The sequence below is a fragment of the Desmodus rotundus genome, chromosome X, assembly GCF_022682495.2.
Source record: "Desmodus rotundus isolate HL8 chromosome X, HLdesRot8A.1, whole genome shotgun sequence".
In the NCBI taxonomy this organism is placed as follows: Eukaryota; Metazoa; Chordata; class Mammalia; order Chiroptera; family Phyllostomidae; genus Desmodus; species Desmodus rotundus.
In genome coordinates, this window is record NC_071400.1 from 49959293 (window position 1) to 49978835 (window position 19543).

Consider the following 19543-nt stretch of genomic DNA (forward strand, 5'->3'; position numbering starts at 1 on the left):
ATTGACTTGAGAGTATAATGCTAAGTAAGTGACTAAAGAAGGGAACAACTGAAAGCTAAGAATATCTTCTGCATAATGCAGAAGTGGATGGTTGAGCTGCCTCGTGCTGCCGCTTCTTGGTAGCTACATGTCTGCTTTGGAGAAGATTCTCAACTGCATATCTTTGCTCTCTCAACTATTTTCTTGAAAAGCAGGAGGCAGGAGTCAATACAAAATTTTCTTCATTTTCTTAAATTCCTACTACAAATATTTAATATTTAGGATTCCAGATGAATTTTGAAGACTTGAAAGCTTTTTTTGTTGTTGTGTTGTGTTTTTTTGTTTGTTTTTGTTTTTGAGAAATTACAGGTCTAATATGCATTGGATTTCAGCCATGTGTTCTTGTTTCAGTAACTAAACTAAGGAGTAGAAGAACTAAGGAGTAGCTTTCCATTGGATGTTCTTTGTTACCCCTCAGTTTGGCAGTGTTTCTCAAAAGGGAATTGTAGTTGAAAGTTGCTTGAAGCTTATTTATACTGTCTTTGCTATAATATTCTCTTGATTTTTCTAGCTGCTTCTCTATTCTGGTTTTTTTTTTTTTTTTCCAGCCCCTAAGGTAGTCACCAAGATCATCTTCAACTCCATTCTGGTTTTTTTTCTACCTTAAAACTTCAGTATCACCTTTATGTAGGTGATTCCTAAGTTTATCTAACCCAGGCCTTTGAAGTTTTGGATACTTGTCTCTAGCTACTTGGTAACCGTTTTTACTTGGCTTTCTTACTTTCATTTAAAACCCAGTCTGACTATCATGAAACTCCTCGTCTTTATCTCCTTTCTTCTCTCCAGGCCTCACAAAATATTAACTCTTCTTGATTTCCAAATTTGTTAACAGTGTATCATGTATCAGTACTTCATTCCTTTTTATGACTGAATAATATTCCATTGTATGCATACACCATACTTTATTATCAGTTGATGGACATTTGGGTCGTTTGCACTTTTTTACTATTATGAATAATACCGCTATGGATATTTGTATACAAGTTTTGTGTGGATGTATGTATATGCCAAGGAGTGGAATTCCATGCTATTTAAAGTGACAATAAATAAATGTGTATGCAGCACTAAATATGTATCAGAAGTCTCCAACTTAAGACTTAAGAGGAGTTTCCTGAGAGTTCCCATTTGTTAGTGGAACTCAGGTTATATTATCTTATTTATAAGAATATACATGAATCACAGGTCCATCAGTAAAAATACATTTAGAGATATAATTGGAATGCTAATGCTATTCTTTCTTCCCCCATGCATCTAGTGTATGTTCATTTGTGAAAGATTTTAATTAAATTCTATGTCTAGAGAAATTTTATCACCTTAGAATTTAACTTATTACAAGTTACCTTGCTTACTACCTCCTTTTATTTGGAGATCTAGTGGTGGTTAGTCATGTTTACTGCAAAACAAAGTGAATTGTTTCATAAGTGCTAGTTATGTCAGCAGACATAACTTAGTTCATACTATGTATTAGCTCCATTAACTGAGAAACCAATACGGCTGCTTAAATAGTAGATTTGTATTGACGTAAAATTTTAGTATTGAGACGAGCAAGAGAATACCTGTACTAGATTCTTCTTAAGTATTAGTAAAGTGGAATTCCTGTAACATTTGTTATATTAAGAATAGAAATAAAATATGTATTTGGTGATTAAACCTTGGATCAAAAAATGATCTTACCTGTAGTCGTAGGTAAATGGTCATTTACTACAAGGGAGAATTGAGCATGGTGTTGATGTGGGAAGACTATATTAGAATCTACCTTAATACTCAAACAGAAAAGCTTTTAAGTGGTAATTCTAATTGTTTATATCACCTAGTCACTAAAATTAAAAATTTTAATTCTAGATACAAAAGTTTTGCAGTACTATTTCAACCTGGGATTGCAGGTAAGAGTCCTGTTAAAATTGCTTGATAAACTCTATATTAAAATTAAAAGCTGTATTAATAATCAGACTCTTATACTTTAAGAATCAAGAACATTATGAGGAGGCCAGAGGTTTCATTTCTATCTTTATAAAATATCTCTGAAGATGATATAGTCACTTTTCTACTTTAGTCTCCCAGTGCTTCAGTTTCTCTTACAAAATAATTGTTAAATTGTGGTGAGTGGAGACTCTGAGCCGCGCAGCTTTAGCACATACTGGTCTCCATATTTAACATCATGTGTGAACACTTCACTGTGTTTTTCTGTCTCAAAATAATAAGTGGGTTATTTATCCTGCTTAAAACATTTTTATGGCTATTTCTGCATTTCATGTGAAAAATAATTTAGACATTTAAAGAACTGTATTATTTTTAAGCACTCATGTGTTCATAGATATTTGCCAAACACTTGATTTTCACCACTCCCCTGAGTTGTAAATGGTAGGTACTGACAAATACCTTAATATCACAGAAAAGTGTCTCTGATTTCAGGTAAGAGCTCTTTCATTTTATTCTTTCAGGGATCATTCCCCCCTGAAATACTCTTGTCTTCTGACATAACAAGATGATGTATTTACTGAAAAATAATGATGCATCTTAATATTTGGCAGCTAGAACCTCTCCCCTAGATATAGTGCTCAGAGTAGTTCATATTCCCAGACACTGATTTCCTTAAAACGTTGGACATATCATTTCCACAAAATTATCTTCCTCAACTGCCACACATCTATAAATTAAGATTAGTAAAGTGGGTTTTTGTTCTTTGAGACTATATTTCATAAAAGCAGTTTCAAGAATTGAAAAATACACCCGCCACTTCAGTTATGTTAGTTTATTATAGTCACATGTAGAAACATTGTAACTCATTCCACAGGGCTAAGGCATTTTTAAATTTTCCTCTTGCATTTCATGTCATGGGAATACAAGGAAATTGAAATTATTTTAATTCATTTTCATATTAAAAGTAATAGCATTCATTGTATTACATCTGGAAAATACTAAAGTGTAAAGAAAATCAAAATCACCTGTATAACCTCTGGATATGTCAATAGATTTTTTTTTCAGTATATTTTACAAAACATGGACTATGCCATATAATTATGTAAGCTTCAGTTAATAGTACAAGCATATGTCCTTTAAATATTCGACAGCATGATTTTTTTATTGCCTGTATTGTGTTTCATCATAGATATACCATAATTCATCCATCTTGTTCCCTATTGTTGATATTCAGGTTGTTCATTGTGTTTTGCTTCTAAAGATAATTCTATAAAAGGAACCTCTATCGTTGTGTGTATCTCTAATTTCCTTCAAGTGCTTTCCTTAAAGAATTCCTAAGAGGTCCAAATAAGAAATACAGATGGTGGAAAAGATCTTAAACTTGTGTAGATAATAAATTTTTTAAACGTCATATCTTTTAGGTCAAAAAGTCATTGCTACCCCACTTGAAAATCATGGCCCAAGTTATGTTTTTGTTTTTAGAGAGGAATTTAAGAAATGGACATTAGAGAGAAAATGTCCATTTTCTTAAAGTGTTTGCTTGTTTTTTTTCCCTTTCTTGTCCAAGTGCTATCATCAGAACTACTGGCACTCCATGATGTGTGTGCCACAGATGCAGCAACCCCACATTCCTGTGGAGCATTATCCAGTCTGCACTGAGACCCCCACTCTGGTGGATCAGACTGTCCCCGTGTTGTACGGTGAGGTGGGGAGACAAGATGACGCACAAGTGGAAGCATCAGCAAATGGTATGTGATGAGATTACCTGCAAGAAAGACAATTTGATTTTATTGTGGGCAATTTAATAGTGACCTTCATATATTGTATTAGGTCCAAATACTGGACCAGTGTTTCTCAAAGGATGGTCCGTTGGTCCTTCAGACCCTCTGAAGGGATGCATGAGACCAGAACTATTCATATTACACAGGTTTTCTTTTTCCCTTTCGCTGTGTTATGTTTGTACTGAGGAAGGTGCAGTAATCACAGGTAGGTAAAACTGCTGGCGCCTAAGCACATATTGATGCAGGGCCACCAAACTCTGTTAGTAATCAATGACTTCCTCACTGCCCCACACTCACGATATAAAAGTGCCAATTTTACTTCTTTTGTTCCATCAAAGATATTCTTATTTTTGCTAAATATTTATCTCTGGATAATTGCACTTAATAGTCTTTCTGACAAAACTGGGAAGTATTCATCAGGCACTCTGCATACTGAATATGATGATTGACTTAAAGAAAAGGATTTGTGAGGTTTTGAGTTGGGAGATGAACTAGCTGACTTTTTTCATGGAACATTATTTTTGCTTAAAAGAATAATAGATGATGGTTATTCAAGCTAAGAGATCTGGTGGACATTTTCTCAAATGAACAATAAGAGTCTGCCACTTCAAGAAGAACAACTGATAAATATTTGTTGTCAAATATAAAAATTTTAGCTTTCAAAAAGTGTTAAAATTTTGGAAGACTTGCCTCTGTCACAATGACCTTGACAGCTTCCCAGTACTTAGGGCTGTTAATGAATGTGTTTTTTTTACATCATGTAATGAAATATGTCAGCATTTGGGAACTTAGAGGCAAAGCAACTGTCCTTATAGTCTCAAACTGTATAACTTAGTGAAATAATATTTTCCCACTTATCTAGTTATTAGGCTAGTTATTAAAAGACTTCTCTGTTTTCCAAGTATATGTCTGTATCATGCCAGATTTTCTTCATATACTTCAACCAAAACAATATATCATAATAGATTAAATGCAGAAGCAGATATGAGAATCCACCTGTTGTATGTTAAGCCATACATTAGAGATATGCACAAGTGTGAAACAGTGCCACTTGTGTCAAAATTCTCTTTCGTTTGGGAAAATAAACTCACTTTGCCTAGATGCTGTGTTAACATAAAGGTTTTATTTTACATGAATTAATATTTTTCACTTTGTCAGTTTAATTCCTAACATAGTAAATATTGATAGATATAAACCACACAAACACAAGTTATTTGAGATCCTCAATCTTTGAGAGTGTAAACAGAGCTCAACACCAAAAAGTAGGAGACCATTAAAATGGTTGCTTTTCCTATGAGCTCACAGTGTAGTTAGGTGGGGAGGAAGCACTTAGAATAGGATCTTTGGATGACCCTTCTTGGGAAGAATCAGCAGGAGGTAAGAAGAAGAAATGGTGTAGACTAACCTAACCAATTCTGTTTTCCATTCCAGTGCTGCTACTTGATGGTTGTGATGTTGGCTAAATTACTTAGCCTCCCTAAGCCTGATTTTCTGTAAAATGGGAAATATCTGACTTGCCAGGTTGTTATAAGAACTAAATGAGACCTCATGTATAAGTATACTGTGCCTGGTCCAAATGAGGAATGTGAATTTCCTTCTCTTCTTACTTCCTTTTGAAAAGCATATTAATGGTTTTCAAATATTAGCACTATAGAATTTTTTTTTTTTTTTTTGCACTATAGAATCTTACTCTTAGTATGGTTGTGTGATGTGATGCATGGTAATAAAAACTAAAGTACCACCCTTTATTGAATTTTTATACCAGATACATTTTTTAAGTAATTTTATTGATTATGCTAATTACAGTTGTCCCATTTTATGTCCCCTTTATCCCCCTCTGCCTGGTACCCCCATTCCCTCCAGCGTTCCCTCTCTTAGTTCATGTCCATGGGTCAAACAGATAAGTTCTTTGGCTTCTCCATTTCCTATACTATTCTTAACCTCCCCCTGTCTATTTTGTACCTACCCATTATGCTTCTTATTCCCTGTAACTTCCTCCCTCTTCCCCCTCCTTGCTGATAACCCTCCATGTGATCTCCATTTCTGTGGTTCTGTCCCTATTCTGGTGGTTTGCTTAGTTAGTTTGTTTGGCTTTTTTTAGGTTGAGTTGTTGATAGTTGTGAGTTTGTTGTCATTTTGATGTTCATAGTTTTGATCTTCTTCTTTTTCTTAGATAAGTCCCTCTAACATTTCATATAATAAGGGCTTGGTGATGATGAACTCCTTTAACTTGACCTTATTTGGGAAGCACTTTATCTGCCATTCCATTCCGAATGATAGCTTTGCTGGATAGAGTCATCTTGGGTGTAGGTCCTTGCCTTTCATGACTTTCAATACTTCTTTCCAGCCCCCTCTTGCCTGCAAGTTTTCTTTTGAGAAATCAGCTCATAGTCTTATGGGAACTCCTTTGTCAGTAACTGTCTCCTTTTCTCTTGCTGCTTTTAACATTCTCTCCTTATGTTTAATCTTGGGCAATTTAATTAGGATGTGTCTTTGTGTAGTCTTCTTTGGTTCCAGCTTCTTTGGGACTTTCTGAGCTTCCTGGACTTGCATGGCTATTTCCTTCACGAGATTGGAGAAGTTTTCTTTCATTATTTTTTCAAATAAGTTTTCAATTTCTTGCTCTTCCTCTTCTCCTTCTGGCATCCCTATGATTTGGATGTTGGAATGTTTAAAGTTGTCTCAGAGGTTACTAAGCCTCTCCTCACTTTTTTGAATTCTTGTTTCTTCTTTCTGTTTTGGTTGAATGTTTATTTCTCCCTTTTGTTCCAAATTATTGATTTGAATCCCAGTTTTCTTTTCTTCATTGTTGGTTCCCTGTATATTATTCTTTATTTCACTTTGTAAAGCCTTCATTTCTTCCTTCATTTTGCGGCTGTACTCAATCATTTCTCTGAGCATCCCAATTACCAGTGTTTTGAACTCTGCATCCGATAGGTTGGCTATCTCCTTGTCACTTAGTTCTTTTTGTGGAGTTTTGATCTGTTCTTTCATTTGGTCCATATATTTTTGTCTCGGCACACCTGTTACATTGTAAGGGGCAGAGCCATAGGTATTCATCAGGGTGGGGCATTGTAGCATTTGCTGCAGTGTGGTGCTGAATGTGGGGGAGGGGTCAGAGAGGGAACAGTGCTGTTTGCTTGGCTCTTTCCCTGCTTTCAGTCATTTCCCCCACTTCCCACAAGTGAATTGCATCCTTCCAGGTGCTGCTGTGGTGCTGATTCCCAGGTGGGTGGACTTGTGTACGTTCCAGGACCCTCTGGGCCCCTCCAATGTACTCTGCTGTGCGACTGGCAGTTTCTCCCACTGCCGCACCCCCTGACAGGTTTTTAGAGCCAGAGGTTTTGAGGCTTTCTTTTCTGGCACTGGAACCTTGGGTTGCGTGGTCTGTCTCGCTCCCCAGTTCTTCCTCCCAGTTTATCTGCATGTGGATGTGAGCTCACCTGGTCCTCCAGCCACTGCCTTGCCGCATGTAATCTCCACCCCGGATGTCCGTCTCCACCCCTCCTACCAGTCTGGATGAAATTTTTTTCTTCAACTCCTTGGTTGTTGGACTTCCATACACTTCTATTTTCTGGCAGCTCTGGGTGGTTTTTGTTTTTAAATTGATTGTTATCCTTCTTTTAGTTGTGCAAGAAAGCAAAGTGTATCTGCTAATTCCTCCATCTTGGCTGGAAGTCTGTACCAGATACCTTTTATATAGCTGTTTTTGTTTTTAGTGAACCATGAGACAGTGGTGGTCTTAATTTCATAGAATGAGCTAATCTAAGTTATCCTAAGTAAAGAAGTACTCCTTTTTGTTTAATATTTATATAGTTACTACAGGAAGAGCACAACAGCATCTATTTCCAGTGAAATAGTGTCATGGTAGCAAACTGCAGTTAAATTACAGTGATGCCAGGACTGCCATGTTTGGTGTATCTCAGTGAGTTGGGCATCATCCCACAAAATGAAAGATCTCAGGTTGAATTCACAGACAGGACACATGCCTAGGTTGCAGGCCAGGTCCCCAGTTGGAGACATACAAGAGGCCATCTATACATGTTTCTCTCATATGTTGATGTTTCTCTCCCTCTTTCTTTCTCCCTTCCCCTCTCTCTAAAAATAAGTAAAATCTTTTTTAATAAAAGAAAAGTAAATGATGCTAGGTCCTTAATGACATACAAGAAATGACACTTAAATGTTTAAATGTTCTTCAAAACTATACCTTCAAGTATAGATTGGACTGTACACACACCTGAGTTTTTCACTGCTAAAGTAATACAAAATAATTATTTGGATGATATGTGTTTTTTTTTTTTTTTTAATATATTTATTGATTATGCTATTACAGTTGTCCCATTTCCCCCCCCACTCCACTCCATCCTGCCCACCCCCCTCCCTCCCACATTCCCCCCTCATAGTTCATGTCCATGGGTCATACTTATAAGTTCTTTGGCTTCTACATTTCCTACACTATTTTTACCCTCCCCCTGTCTATTTTCCACCTATCATCTATGCTACTTATTCTCTGTACCTTTACCCCCCTCTCCCCCTCCCACTCCCTTATTGACAACCCTCATGTTCTAGTTGTTTGCCTAGTTTGCTCTCGTTTTTGTTTTATGTGTGGTCGTTAATAACTGTGAGTTTGCTGTCATATTTACTGTTCCTATTTTTGATCTTCTTTTTCTTAGGTAACTCCCTTTAACATTTCATATAATAAGGGCTTGGTGATGATGAGCCTCTTCAACTTGACCTTATCTGAAAAGCACTTTATCCTCCCTTCCATTCTAAATGATAGTTTTGCTGGATACAGTAATCTTGGATGTAGGTCCTTGCGTTTAATCTTGGGTAATGTAATTATGATGTGCCTTGTTGTGTTCCTCCTTGGGTCCAGCTTCTTTGGGACTCTCTGAGCTTCCTGGACTTCCCGGAAGTCTATTTCCTTTGCCAGATCGGGGAAGTTCTCCATTATTTGTTCAAATAAGTTTTCAATTTTTTGTTCTTCCTCTTCTCCTTCTGGCACCCCTATAATTCGGATGTTGGAACGTTTCAAGGTGTCCTGGAGGTTCCCAAGCCTCTCCTCATTTTTCCAAGTTCTTGTTTCTTCATTCTTTTCTGGTTGGATGTTTGTTTCTTCCTTCTGGTCCATACCATTGATTTGAGTCCCAGTGTCCTTCTCATCACTATTGGTTCCCTGTACATTTTCCTTTGTTTCTCTTAGCATAGGCTTCATTTTTTCATCTGTTTTTCGAATAGATTCAACCAAGTCTGTGAGCATATTGATAACCAGTGCTTTGAACTGTGCATCCAATAGGTTGGCTATCTCTTCGTAGCTTAGTTGTATTTTTTCTGGAGCTTTGAAGTGTTCTGTCATTTGGGCCATTTTTTTTTTTTTTGTCTTGGCACGTCTGTTACTTTAAGGGGCGGAGCCTTAGGTGTTCACCGGGGCGGGGTAATGCTGGTCGCTGCGCTGTGACGCTGTACGTGGGGGCGGGGCCGAGAGGGAGCAATGGCGCCCGCCTCACTCTCCTCCGGATTTCAGTCTTTCACTCCGCTACCCACAATCAAACTGGGCCCCTCTGGTGCTGGTTCCCGAGTAAGTGGGCCTGTGCACACTCTAGGCCCCTGTGGGTCTCTCCAACAACCTCTCCTGTGAGGCTGGGAGTCTCTCCTGCCGCCCCAACCCCCAGGGGCGCTTTCAATCAGAGGTTTGAGGCTTTATTTCCCTGAGCTGGAGCCCTGGGTTGCGCAGCGGTCTGCTTCTCTGCCCGCCGTTCGTCCGGATTATCTGTGGGCGAATGTGGTGCCGCAAGGTGCTACCCGCCACTCTGCCTGCCCCACTCTCCGCCACTCTGAGTCCGGCCCTCTGGGTTTATCTGTGCAAATGTGGGACCGCAGGGTCTGCTAGTGCTCGGACTGCCTGCGCCATTTGTCCCACACTCCGCCAGTCTCAGTCCCGCCACAGCCACGCGAGTCCTCTCCACCCCAGTGCCATCTCCGCCCCTCCTACCAGTCTGGATGAATGATTATTTTCTGTTTCCTTGGTGTTGGTCCCCCTTGCTGTTCGATTCTCTGTCAGTTCTGGTTGTGCGAGGAGGCGCAGTGTGTCTACCTACGCCGCCATCTTGGTTCTCTCTCGGATGATATGTGTTATACTGGAAAGCTATTAGATAATTTAATCGTGACCAACTCTTATTAGAACTTAATTGACTAGGAGGACTCTAGCAAATGTTTTTATATGTATTTAGTCTGTTGGTGTCAAAATCATCTCAGAAATACAGCTATCACTATAGGTAGAATACATTTGACACTTTATACACATGTATGTGTATCTGTGTGGGTATAAATTTTTTCAATTAGGAAATGTTCATATAATCTTTCAGTGGCCTGTTTTTTAAAAAACTTTTATTGTGTTTTTTTTCCATTGCCATTTAGCACCCTTATACCCGCCTCATCCATTCAGTCACCAGATTGTTGTCCATGCCAATGAGCCCTTTTATCGTTTTACTTGATCCCTCTATGCCTGAAACACCCTCCCCCCATAGCTGTCATCCTGCTGTCTATGAGTCTGTCTCTATTTTGCTGGTTAGTTCAGTTTGTTCATTACATTCCATGTATGAGTAGAGCCATGTGTTATTTGTCTTTCTCCGACTGGCTTATTTCACTTAGCACGATGTTCTCCAGGTCTATCTATGCTGTTGCAGAGGGTAAATTTCTCTTTTTTTATGGTCGACTAGTATTCCATTGTGTAAATGTCCCATAATTGTTTTATCCACTCATCTAGTAATGGATACTTGGTCTGCTTCCATATCTTGGTGATCATAAATAACGCTGTAGTGAACACGGGGGCACTTATTTTTTTTCGAATTAGTATTTTGGATTTCTTTGGATAAATTCACAGAAGGATCATTGGGTCAAAAGGCAGATCCATTTTTAATTTTTTGAGGTATCTCCATACTGCATTCCACAGTGGTTGAACCAATCTACATTCCCACCAAAAGTGCAAATGGGTTCCCCTTTCTCCACATCCTCACCAGCACTTGTTTGTTGATTTATTGATGATAGACATTCAGACAGGTGTGAGGTGATATCCCATTATGGTTTTAATTTGCATCTCTCTGATGATTAGTGATGTTGAGCACTGGCTACCTGTATGTCCTCTTTGGAGAAGTGCCTACTCAGGTCCTCTGCCAACTTTTTAATTGGATTGTTTTGTTTTGGTGTTGACTTTTGTAAGTTGTGTATAAATTTTGGATATTAACCCCTTATCAGATGTATCGGAGACTATGTTCCTCATTCTGCTGGTTGTCTTTTTATTTGTTGATGGTTTCCTTTGCTGTGCAAAACCTTTTCATTTTGATGCAGTCCCATTATTTTCATTACCCTCGCCTTAGGAGATCTATCAGTAAAAATATTGCGATGAGTAATGTCTGGGATTTTACTGCCTATATTTTTTTTAAAGATTTTTTATTTATTTTATTTTTAGACAGTTGGGAAGAAAAAGAGGGAGAGAAACATCAATGTGTGGTTGCCTCTTGTGCGCTTCCCACTGGAGGGACCTGGCCTGCAACACAGGCATGTGCCCTGACTGGGAATCAAACCAGGAACCCTTTGGTTCGCAGGCCAGTGCTCAATCCACTGAGTCACACCAGCCAGGGACTGCCTATATTTTCTTCTAGGATTTTTATGGTCTTCACTCTAACATTTAAGTCTTTCATCCATTTTGAATTTATTTTTGTGTGTGATGTAAGAAGGTGGTGTAGTTTCATTTTTCTGCACATCTGTCCAATTTTCCAAGTACCATTTATTGAATAGACTATCTTTAGCTCATTTTATGTGCTCGCTTACTCTTTTGAATATTAACTGACTCAAAGTGTGGGTTTATTTCTGGGCACTCTATTCTGTTCCATTGATGGACATGTGTCTTTTTATTCCAGTGCCATGCTGTTTTGATTACTGTGGCCTTATAGTATAGTTTGATATTAGGTAGTATGATTCCTCCAACTTTCTTTTTCTTTCTCAGGATTGCAGTTGCTACGTGGGGCCTTTTGTGGCCCCATGTAAACTTTTGAAATATTTGTTCTAGTTCGGTGAAATGCATCATTGGAATCTGTTAGGAATTGTGTTGAATCTGTGGATGGCTTTGGGTAGTGTGGACATCTTAATGATGCTAATTCTTCCTATCCATGAATATGGTATGTGCGTCTACTTATGTGTAAATTCTTCAGTTTCGTTCTTCAGTGACTTATAATTTTCAGAGTACAGGTCTTTTACATCTTGGTTAGATATATTCCTAGGTATTTTACTTTTTGAAGCAATTGTAGATGGGATTGCTCCCTTAGTTTCCCGTTTTGTTAGTTATTTGCATGTAAAAATGCAACTGATTTCTGGATATTAATTTTGTATCCTGCTACTTTGCTAAATTCATTTATTAGTTCTAGTAGCTTCTTTGTGGAATCTTTGGGGTTCTCTATATACCCTAAATACATAGGGGTTCATCTGCAAATAAGGACAGTTTTCTTTGTTCTCAATTTGGATGTCATTTATTTCTTCTTGTCTGATCGCTGTGGTTGGGGCTTACAGTACTATGTTGAATAAGAAAGGTGAAAGCAGACATTGCTGGCTTGTTCCCGGTATTAAGGGGAACACTTGTAGTTTTTGCCTGCTGAGTATGATGCTAGTAGTGGTTTGTCACATATTGTCTTTATTATGTTTATGTATTTTCCCCCGATTCCCACTGTGCTGAGAGTTTTTGTCATGAATGGCTGTTGAATTTTATCAAATGCATTTTCTGCATCTATCGATATGATCATGTGGTTTCTATTCTTCATTTTGTTTATGTGGTGAATCACATTTAGTGATTTGCGAATGTTGTACCAACCTTGCAATCCCAGAATAAATCCCACTTTAATCATAGTGTATGATCTTTTTGATGCATTGCCGTATTTGGTTTGCTAATATTTTCTTGACGATTTTAGCATCTATGTTCATCAGGGATATTGGCCTGTCATTTTCTTTCTTTGTGGTGTCTTTATCTGTTTTTGGAACTAGGATAATGCTGGCCTCGTAAAATGAGCTAGGGAGCCTTTCCTCCTCTTGGATTTTATGAAATAGTTTGAGAAAGAGAGGTGTTAGTTTGTCTTAGAATGTTTGGTAAAATTCAACTGTGAAGCCATCTGGTCCAGGGCTTTTTTTTTTTTTTTTTTTTTTTTTTTTTTTAATCTCTCTTTTAAAGATATTTTTTATTTTCTTTTTTTTTCATTTTTTGATACATTTATTGATTATGCTATTACAGTTGTCCCATTTCCGCCCCTTCACACAACTCCATCCTGCCCACCCTCTCCCTCCCATATTCCCCCCCTATAGTTCATGTCCATGGGTCATACTTATAAGTTCTTTGGCTTCTACATTGCCTACACTATTCTTACCCTCCCCCTGTCTATTTTCCACCTATCATTTGTGCTATTTGTTCTCTGTACCTTTCCCCCCTCTCTCCCCCTCCCAATCCCCTATTGATAACCCTCCATGTGATCTCCATTTCTGTGGTTCTGTTTCTGTTCTAGTTGTTTGCTTAGTTTTCTTTTGTTTTGGTTTTAGGTGTGGTTGTTAATAACTGTGAGTTTGCTGTCATTTTTACTGTTCCTATTTTTTATCTTCTTTTTCTTAGGTAACTCCCTTTAACATTTCATATAATAAGGGCTTGGTGATGATGAACTCCTTTAACTTGACTTTATCTGGGAAGCACTTTATCTGCCCTTCCTTTGTAAATTATAGCTTTGCTGGATAGAGTCATCTTGGATGGAGGTCCTTGCCTTTCATGACTTGGAATACTTCTTGCCAGTCCCTTCTTGCCTGTAAGGTCTCTTTGGAGAAATCAGCTGACAGTCTTGTGGGAAGTCCTTTGTAGGTAACTGTCTCCTTTTCTCTTGCTGCTTCTAAGATTATCTCCTTCTGTGTAATCTTGGGGAATGTAATGATGAGGTGCCTTGGTGTGTTCCTCCTTGGCTCCAGCTTCTTTGGGACTCTCTGAGCTTTCTGGACTTCCCGGAAGTCTGTTTCCTTTGCCAGACTAGGGAAGTTCTCCTTCATTATTTGTTCAAATAAGTTTTCAATTTTTTGTTCTTCCTCTTCTCCTTCTGGCACCCCTATAATTCGGATGTTGGAACGTTTCAAGGTGTCCTGGAGGTTCCCAAGCCTCTCCTCATTTTTCCAAGTTCTTGTTTCTTCTTTTCTGGTTGGATGTTTCTTTCTTCCTTCTGGTCCACACCATTGATTTGAGTACCAGGTTCCTTCGCATCACTATTGGTTCCCTGTACATTTTCCTTTGTTTCTCTTGGCATAGGCTTAATTTTTTCATCTAGTTTTCGAACAAATTCAACCAATTCTGTGAGCGTCTTAATAACCAGTGTTTTGAACTGTGCATCCGATAGGTTGGCTATCCCTTCCTCGCTTAGTTGTATTTTTTCTGGAGCTTTGAAGTGTTCTGTCATTTGGGTCAATTTTTTTCTTTTTTGTCTAGGTGCGTCTGTTACTTAAAGGGGCGGAGCCTTAGGTGTTCCCTGGGGCGGGGTGACGCTGGTCGCTGCACTGTGACGCTGTATGTGGGGGAGGGTCTGAGAGGGAGCAATGGGGCCCGCTCCACTCTCCACCGGATTTTAGCCACTCCCTCGGCTACCCACAATCAAATTGGGCCCCTCTGGTGCTGGTTCCCGAGTGGGTGGGCTTGTGCACACTCTAGGCCCCTGTGGGTCTCTCCAACGACCTCTCCCGTGAGGCTGGGAGTCTCTCCTGCTGCCACCTCAACCCCCATGGGCGCTTTCCATCAGAGGTCTGAGGCTTTATTTCCCCTGCGCTGGAGCCCTGGGTTACGTGGTCTGCTTTGCTCCCCGCCGTTCGTCCTGGTTTATCTGTGCGAATGTGGGGCCCCAGCATCTGCTAGTGGTCAGACCGCCTGCCCCGTTCTTCCCACACTCCGCCAGTCTCGGTCCCGCCAGCAACTCGAGTCCTCTCCGCCCCGGCTGCCTGTCTCCGCCCCTCCTACTGGTCTGGATGAATGTTTCTTTTTTATCTACTTGGTGTCAGACTTCCTTGCCGTTCGATTTTCTGTCAGTTCTGGTTGTGCGAGGAGGCGCAGTGTGTCCACCTACGCCACCATCTTGGTTCTCGATCGGTCCAGGGCTTTTGTTTGTTGGGAGTTTTACTGCTTTGATTTCATTAGGTGTATCTATCTATTCAGATTCTCTGATTTTTCCTGACTTATTTTTAGAAGGTTCTATGTTTCTACGAATTTATCCATTTCATCCAGGTTGTCCCGTTTGTTGGCATATAATTGTTCATAGTATTTTCTTACAATCCTTTATATTTCTTTGGTGTCAGTTGTTGTTTTGCCTCTTTCCTTTCTGATTTTATTTATTTGGGTCCTTTCTCTTTTTTTTCTTGATGAGTCTGGTTAAAAGTTTGTCTTCCTTGTTTATCTTTTCAAAGAACCAACTCCTGGATTCATTGATCTTTTTAATAATTTTTTATAACCTACTTTGTTTATTTCTGCTCTGACCTTCATTATTTCCTTTCTTCTACTCACTTTGGGGTTGGTTTGTTGTTCTTTTTCAAGTGCCTTTATGTGTGAGGTTAGATTGTTTATTGAGCTTTTTCTTGTTTTTTGGAATAGACCTGTAATACTTTAAATTTCCATCTTAGGATTGGTTTCCCAGTATCCCATAGATTTTGGAATGTGATGTCCTCATTTTTATTCGTTTCAAGGTATCTTTTGATTTCTTCCTTGATCTTGTTGTTGACCAGTTCATTGTGTAACACCATGTTATTTAGCTTCCATGTCTTTATATTTTGCAGTGTTTTTCTTGTGATTGACTTCTAGTTTCGTAGCATTGTAGTCAGAGAAGATGCTTGATACCATTTCAATCTTCTTGAAATTTTTTAAGACTTGTTTTGTGTCTTACTATGTGGTCTATCCTGGAAAATGTTCCATGGACATATGAAAATTGTGTATATTGTGCTGCCTTGGGGTGAATCACCCTAAAGATATCAATTTAATCCATTTTATCTAGCATGTCATTTAAGGCAGCTGTGTCCTTGTTGATTATCTGTGTGAAGTCAATGGGGTGTTAAAATCCCCAATTATGACTGTATTTCTGTCTGTCTTTCCCTTTATGTCCATCAAGATTTGCTTTACATATTTGGGTGCTCCTGTGTTGGGTACAGAAATGCTTACTAGGGTTATATCCTCTTGTTGGATTGTTCCCTTTATCATTATGTAGTGTCCTTCTTTGTCTCTTCCTATATCCTTGGTTTTAAAGTCTATTTGTTGGATATAAGTATTGCCACCTCAGCTTTTTTTTCTTTCCATTTGCATGAAATATTTTTTCCATCCCTTTACTTTTAGTCTGTGTGTATCTTTCAGTCTGAGGTCTCTTGGAGGCAGCATGTGTATGGATCTTGTTTTTGTATCCATTCAGCTACCCTATATCTTTAGGTTGGAGCATTTAAGTTATTTGCATTTAAGGTAATTATTGATAGAAATGTATTTAGTGCCATTTTATTGTTAGGCTATTTTCCTCTGTTTTTTTCCTTTCTCTTTTTCTTCTTCATGCAAGCCCTTTAATACTTGTTGTAGTACTCATTTGATGTTAACTAACTCCTTTAGCTTTTTCTTGTCTGGGAAGCTCCTTCATTTTTAAATGATATTTCTCCTTCATTTTTAAACAGATATCCTTGCTGGGTAAAGTAGCCTTGGTTGTAGGTCCTTGCTTTTCATCACTTTGAATATTTCACACCTCTCCCTTCTGGCCTGAAATGTTTCTGTTGAGAAATCAGATGTCATTCTAAATGTTGCCCCCTTGTGGGTGGTGTGGAAACACTACCTGCTTTTCTCATGTGGCTTTTAGAATTCTCTCCTTGTCTTTAAGCTTTGTCATTTTAATTATGATATATCTTGGTGTTAGCCTCTTTGGGTCCAACTTGTTTGGGACTCTCTGTGTTTCCTGGACTTCTGTGTCGTTTTCCTTCACCAGATTAAGGAAGTTTTCAGTCATTATTTCTTCAAATAGGTTCTTGATCCCTTTCTCATTCTGTTCTCCTTCTGTGGATGCTGCCAGGCTTCATGTCGTTTAAAAGGTTTCTTAAGCTCTCTTCATTTTTTAAAGTCTCTTTCTTTTTGCTACCCTGCTTGGGTGTTTTTTTTTCTACCTTGTCTTCAAAGTCTTTGATTCAATCATGTGCTTCTTCTACCCTACTGTTTATTCCCTCCAGTGTACTATTTATTTCAGATATTGTGTTCTTTAATTCTGATTGGTCTTTTATATGGTTTCTGTGTCCTTTTTCATACTGTTGAACTTCTTTATATTCATTAGTTTAAACTCTGTATCTGATAAATTGCTTGACCCCATTTCGTTTCGCTTGTCTTCAGGACAATTACCTTGTTTTTTTTATTTGGGGCCCGTTTCTTTGTCTTCCTGTTTTGGCTGCTTCTTTGTATTTGTTTTTATATACTTGGTAGATCTGCAAACTCTGGTGCAGACCTATGTCAGACACTGCCTGTGATTGGCCCTGGGAAACCTGTTTGGAGCTATCAGTGACCCACAGCTTGTGGCTCCCTCTGCTGGGCCTGGGTGTGTGCAGAAAGAACCAGACTGTGCACCCAGGCCTGCTTTACCAGCAACTGGGCCTGGTGGAAGGTGAGCTAAAGTCTCAGAGCTCCCAGAGGTCTGCCTATCTTCGTTCTTAAACTTAGTCATTGAGATAATAACCTACAACTGTATTCAGTGGCCTGGTTGTGCTCCATAGGGTAAGTCAGAATAATTCCTGTGGATGGGGCTACTGCTTCCTCTCCAGCTGATGCCACTTGGAGAGGAATGCTCTGCCTGAGAAAGATTTCTTCTGTAGTACAGGGAATGACTCAGCATGGGGATCCTGGCAGCTGTTCTTTTAGTTCTCTCCCCAGAGCCACCAACCCCAGACTCTTCTCAAACGTGTCTAGTCCACTCTGTCCTCCCTCTGCCAGAGCCCAGGGTAAGTGGCTGCAAGTGAAAGTTTGTGTTGGCCCTTTAAGAGGCTCTCTTCATCTCCATCCATCTCTCTCTGGCAGGCAGAAACCCTGCTGCTTTTCACAGCTGGATGTTATCTGGGTTCCTTTCCTGGCTCTTCTGGTGATATAGGCTGGGGAGCCCAGTTTGGGGTTTAGACCCCACTGTGCTTAGTGGGAATCATCCCCCACCCCTGCTGCTGAAACATCCCTCCAGAACTTCAGTTGCCAATTGTGGGATTCCAGCCGGGTCTCTCATGCCTGCTCTGCACTCCCTACCAGTCTCATTGTGGTGAAGTGGTTCCTTCCATATGTCCTTGGTTATAAGGCATCTGTCCAGCTAGTGTTCAGTTGGTTATTCAGGATGATTTTTCTTAAATTTAGTTGTAATTCCAGTTTGGTCCCGGAAGGAGGTTAATGTAGCTTCCATCTGCTCTACTGCCATCTTGTCATATCAGTAGCCCGTTTTAATCACATTTCATACCTAAAGTGCTCCTGGTGCAATTGCTGTGATCTTTCCTACAGTTAGGGCTAAATTTCATTTTTACCTATAAGAACATCGGTTTATATTGGCGTTTAGTGAATCTTTGTATATAAAGTGTATTACATGCATTCTTTGTTTCAGGTACTTTTCCAAATGGTGACCCTGTGCCTGTCCCTCATGGAGCAGTGTATTTTCCAGTGATGTCAGATCCCTGTGGGCAACCACCTTTGCCTGGTTTTGATTCCTGCCTTCCCGTTGTGCCGGATTATTCCTATGTTGCCCCCTGGCATCCCATTGGTGCAGCATATGGTGGTTCTCCTCAGATTCATGGTGCTATGAATCCTGGGCCAGTTGGCTATATTACTTCACCTTCCTCAGCTTGTCATTATGTACCTCAGAATATGTAAGATTCTGCAGTGCGATGTATTCTTGCACTGCCATTTTTCTTGCTGTTTTGATTTTTTAAAAACTTTTATGTTAGTGTTTCAGTGATTTAGGTGTTTAGAGTGGTTACTATTGTATCTGTCTTTAAGATTATTTTATATTTTGATTTAAAATAGTACTTTACAATAAAGAAATGTCACTTTGGGCTATGAATAAGGAAATCGAGATGAATGTACAACTAGCCCCATGCTGAGCATACTTCGTTGTATTCAGCTTTCTTCCTGTCAGCCAGCCTGTCAATGTTATATTATTTATGGTACCAATTGATAAAAGGAATAAGTTATACAAACAATTTCCTTGGTTTTGTTGTCAGACATCATATTAAACTACAAAATTCGATTAACTTCCACTTATCTCTAGAAAATAAAACAAAACCAAGACTATTTGTTTCTAGATAACTAACAATATTAAATGAGCTCTTCAGGTTTCTTAAGAATTGTCTAAACTGACTTGCGTTCTGTGATATTAATATCAGTTTCAAAGGCACATGGTGCTCAGCTTTAGATTTATCCCATATGCTATATTGTTTAATATTGGACTTATGTAACTGATTTACTGCACAGTATTGAATTGGTGTCCTTTGCACAGTTAGCAGTAAATAAAAATTAGCATTTAAAATTGCTAAAATGAGTGGGATTTTCTTCATTTTGCTTTTTCATGGCAATAAAGAGTACCAGATATTTGATTGTTTTAATATGTTCTTCCCCTGGTATTTTGGTTGCAAAAGCACATGAATTTATAGAACTGGTGGGGCCAGTTGAAATGTTATTTAATCTCAAGACATTGCAATGCATACTACATATCTGGTTCTTTTTTCTTGAGAATGTTCCTTTTTAGGTTGTATTTCTGTTTTTA

General features: G+C 38.9%; 1 protein-coding gene across 1 annotated transcript in view; it reads left to right on the forward strand.

Annotated features, from left to right (window-relative positions):
- Window positions 1-19333, forward strand: part of ALG13 (ALG13 UDP-N-acetylglucosaminyltransferase subunit) — a 106340-nt gene extending 87007 nt beyond the window's left edge. The window contains 3 exon segments of the mRNA XM_045194384.3: window positions 1882-1922; window positions 3527-3707; window positions 18386-19333. Coding sequence (XP_045050319.2) covers window positions 1882-1922; window positions 3527-3707; window positions 18386-18651 — 488 coding nt within the window. The 3' untranslated portion in view covers window positions 18652-19333.
- The last annotated feature ends 210 nt before the right edge of the window (window positions 19334-19543 follow it).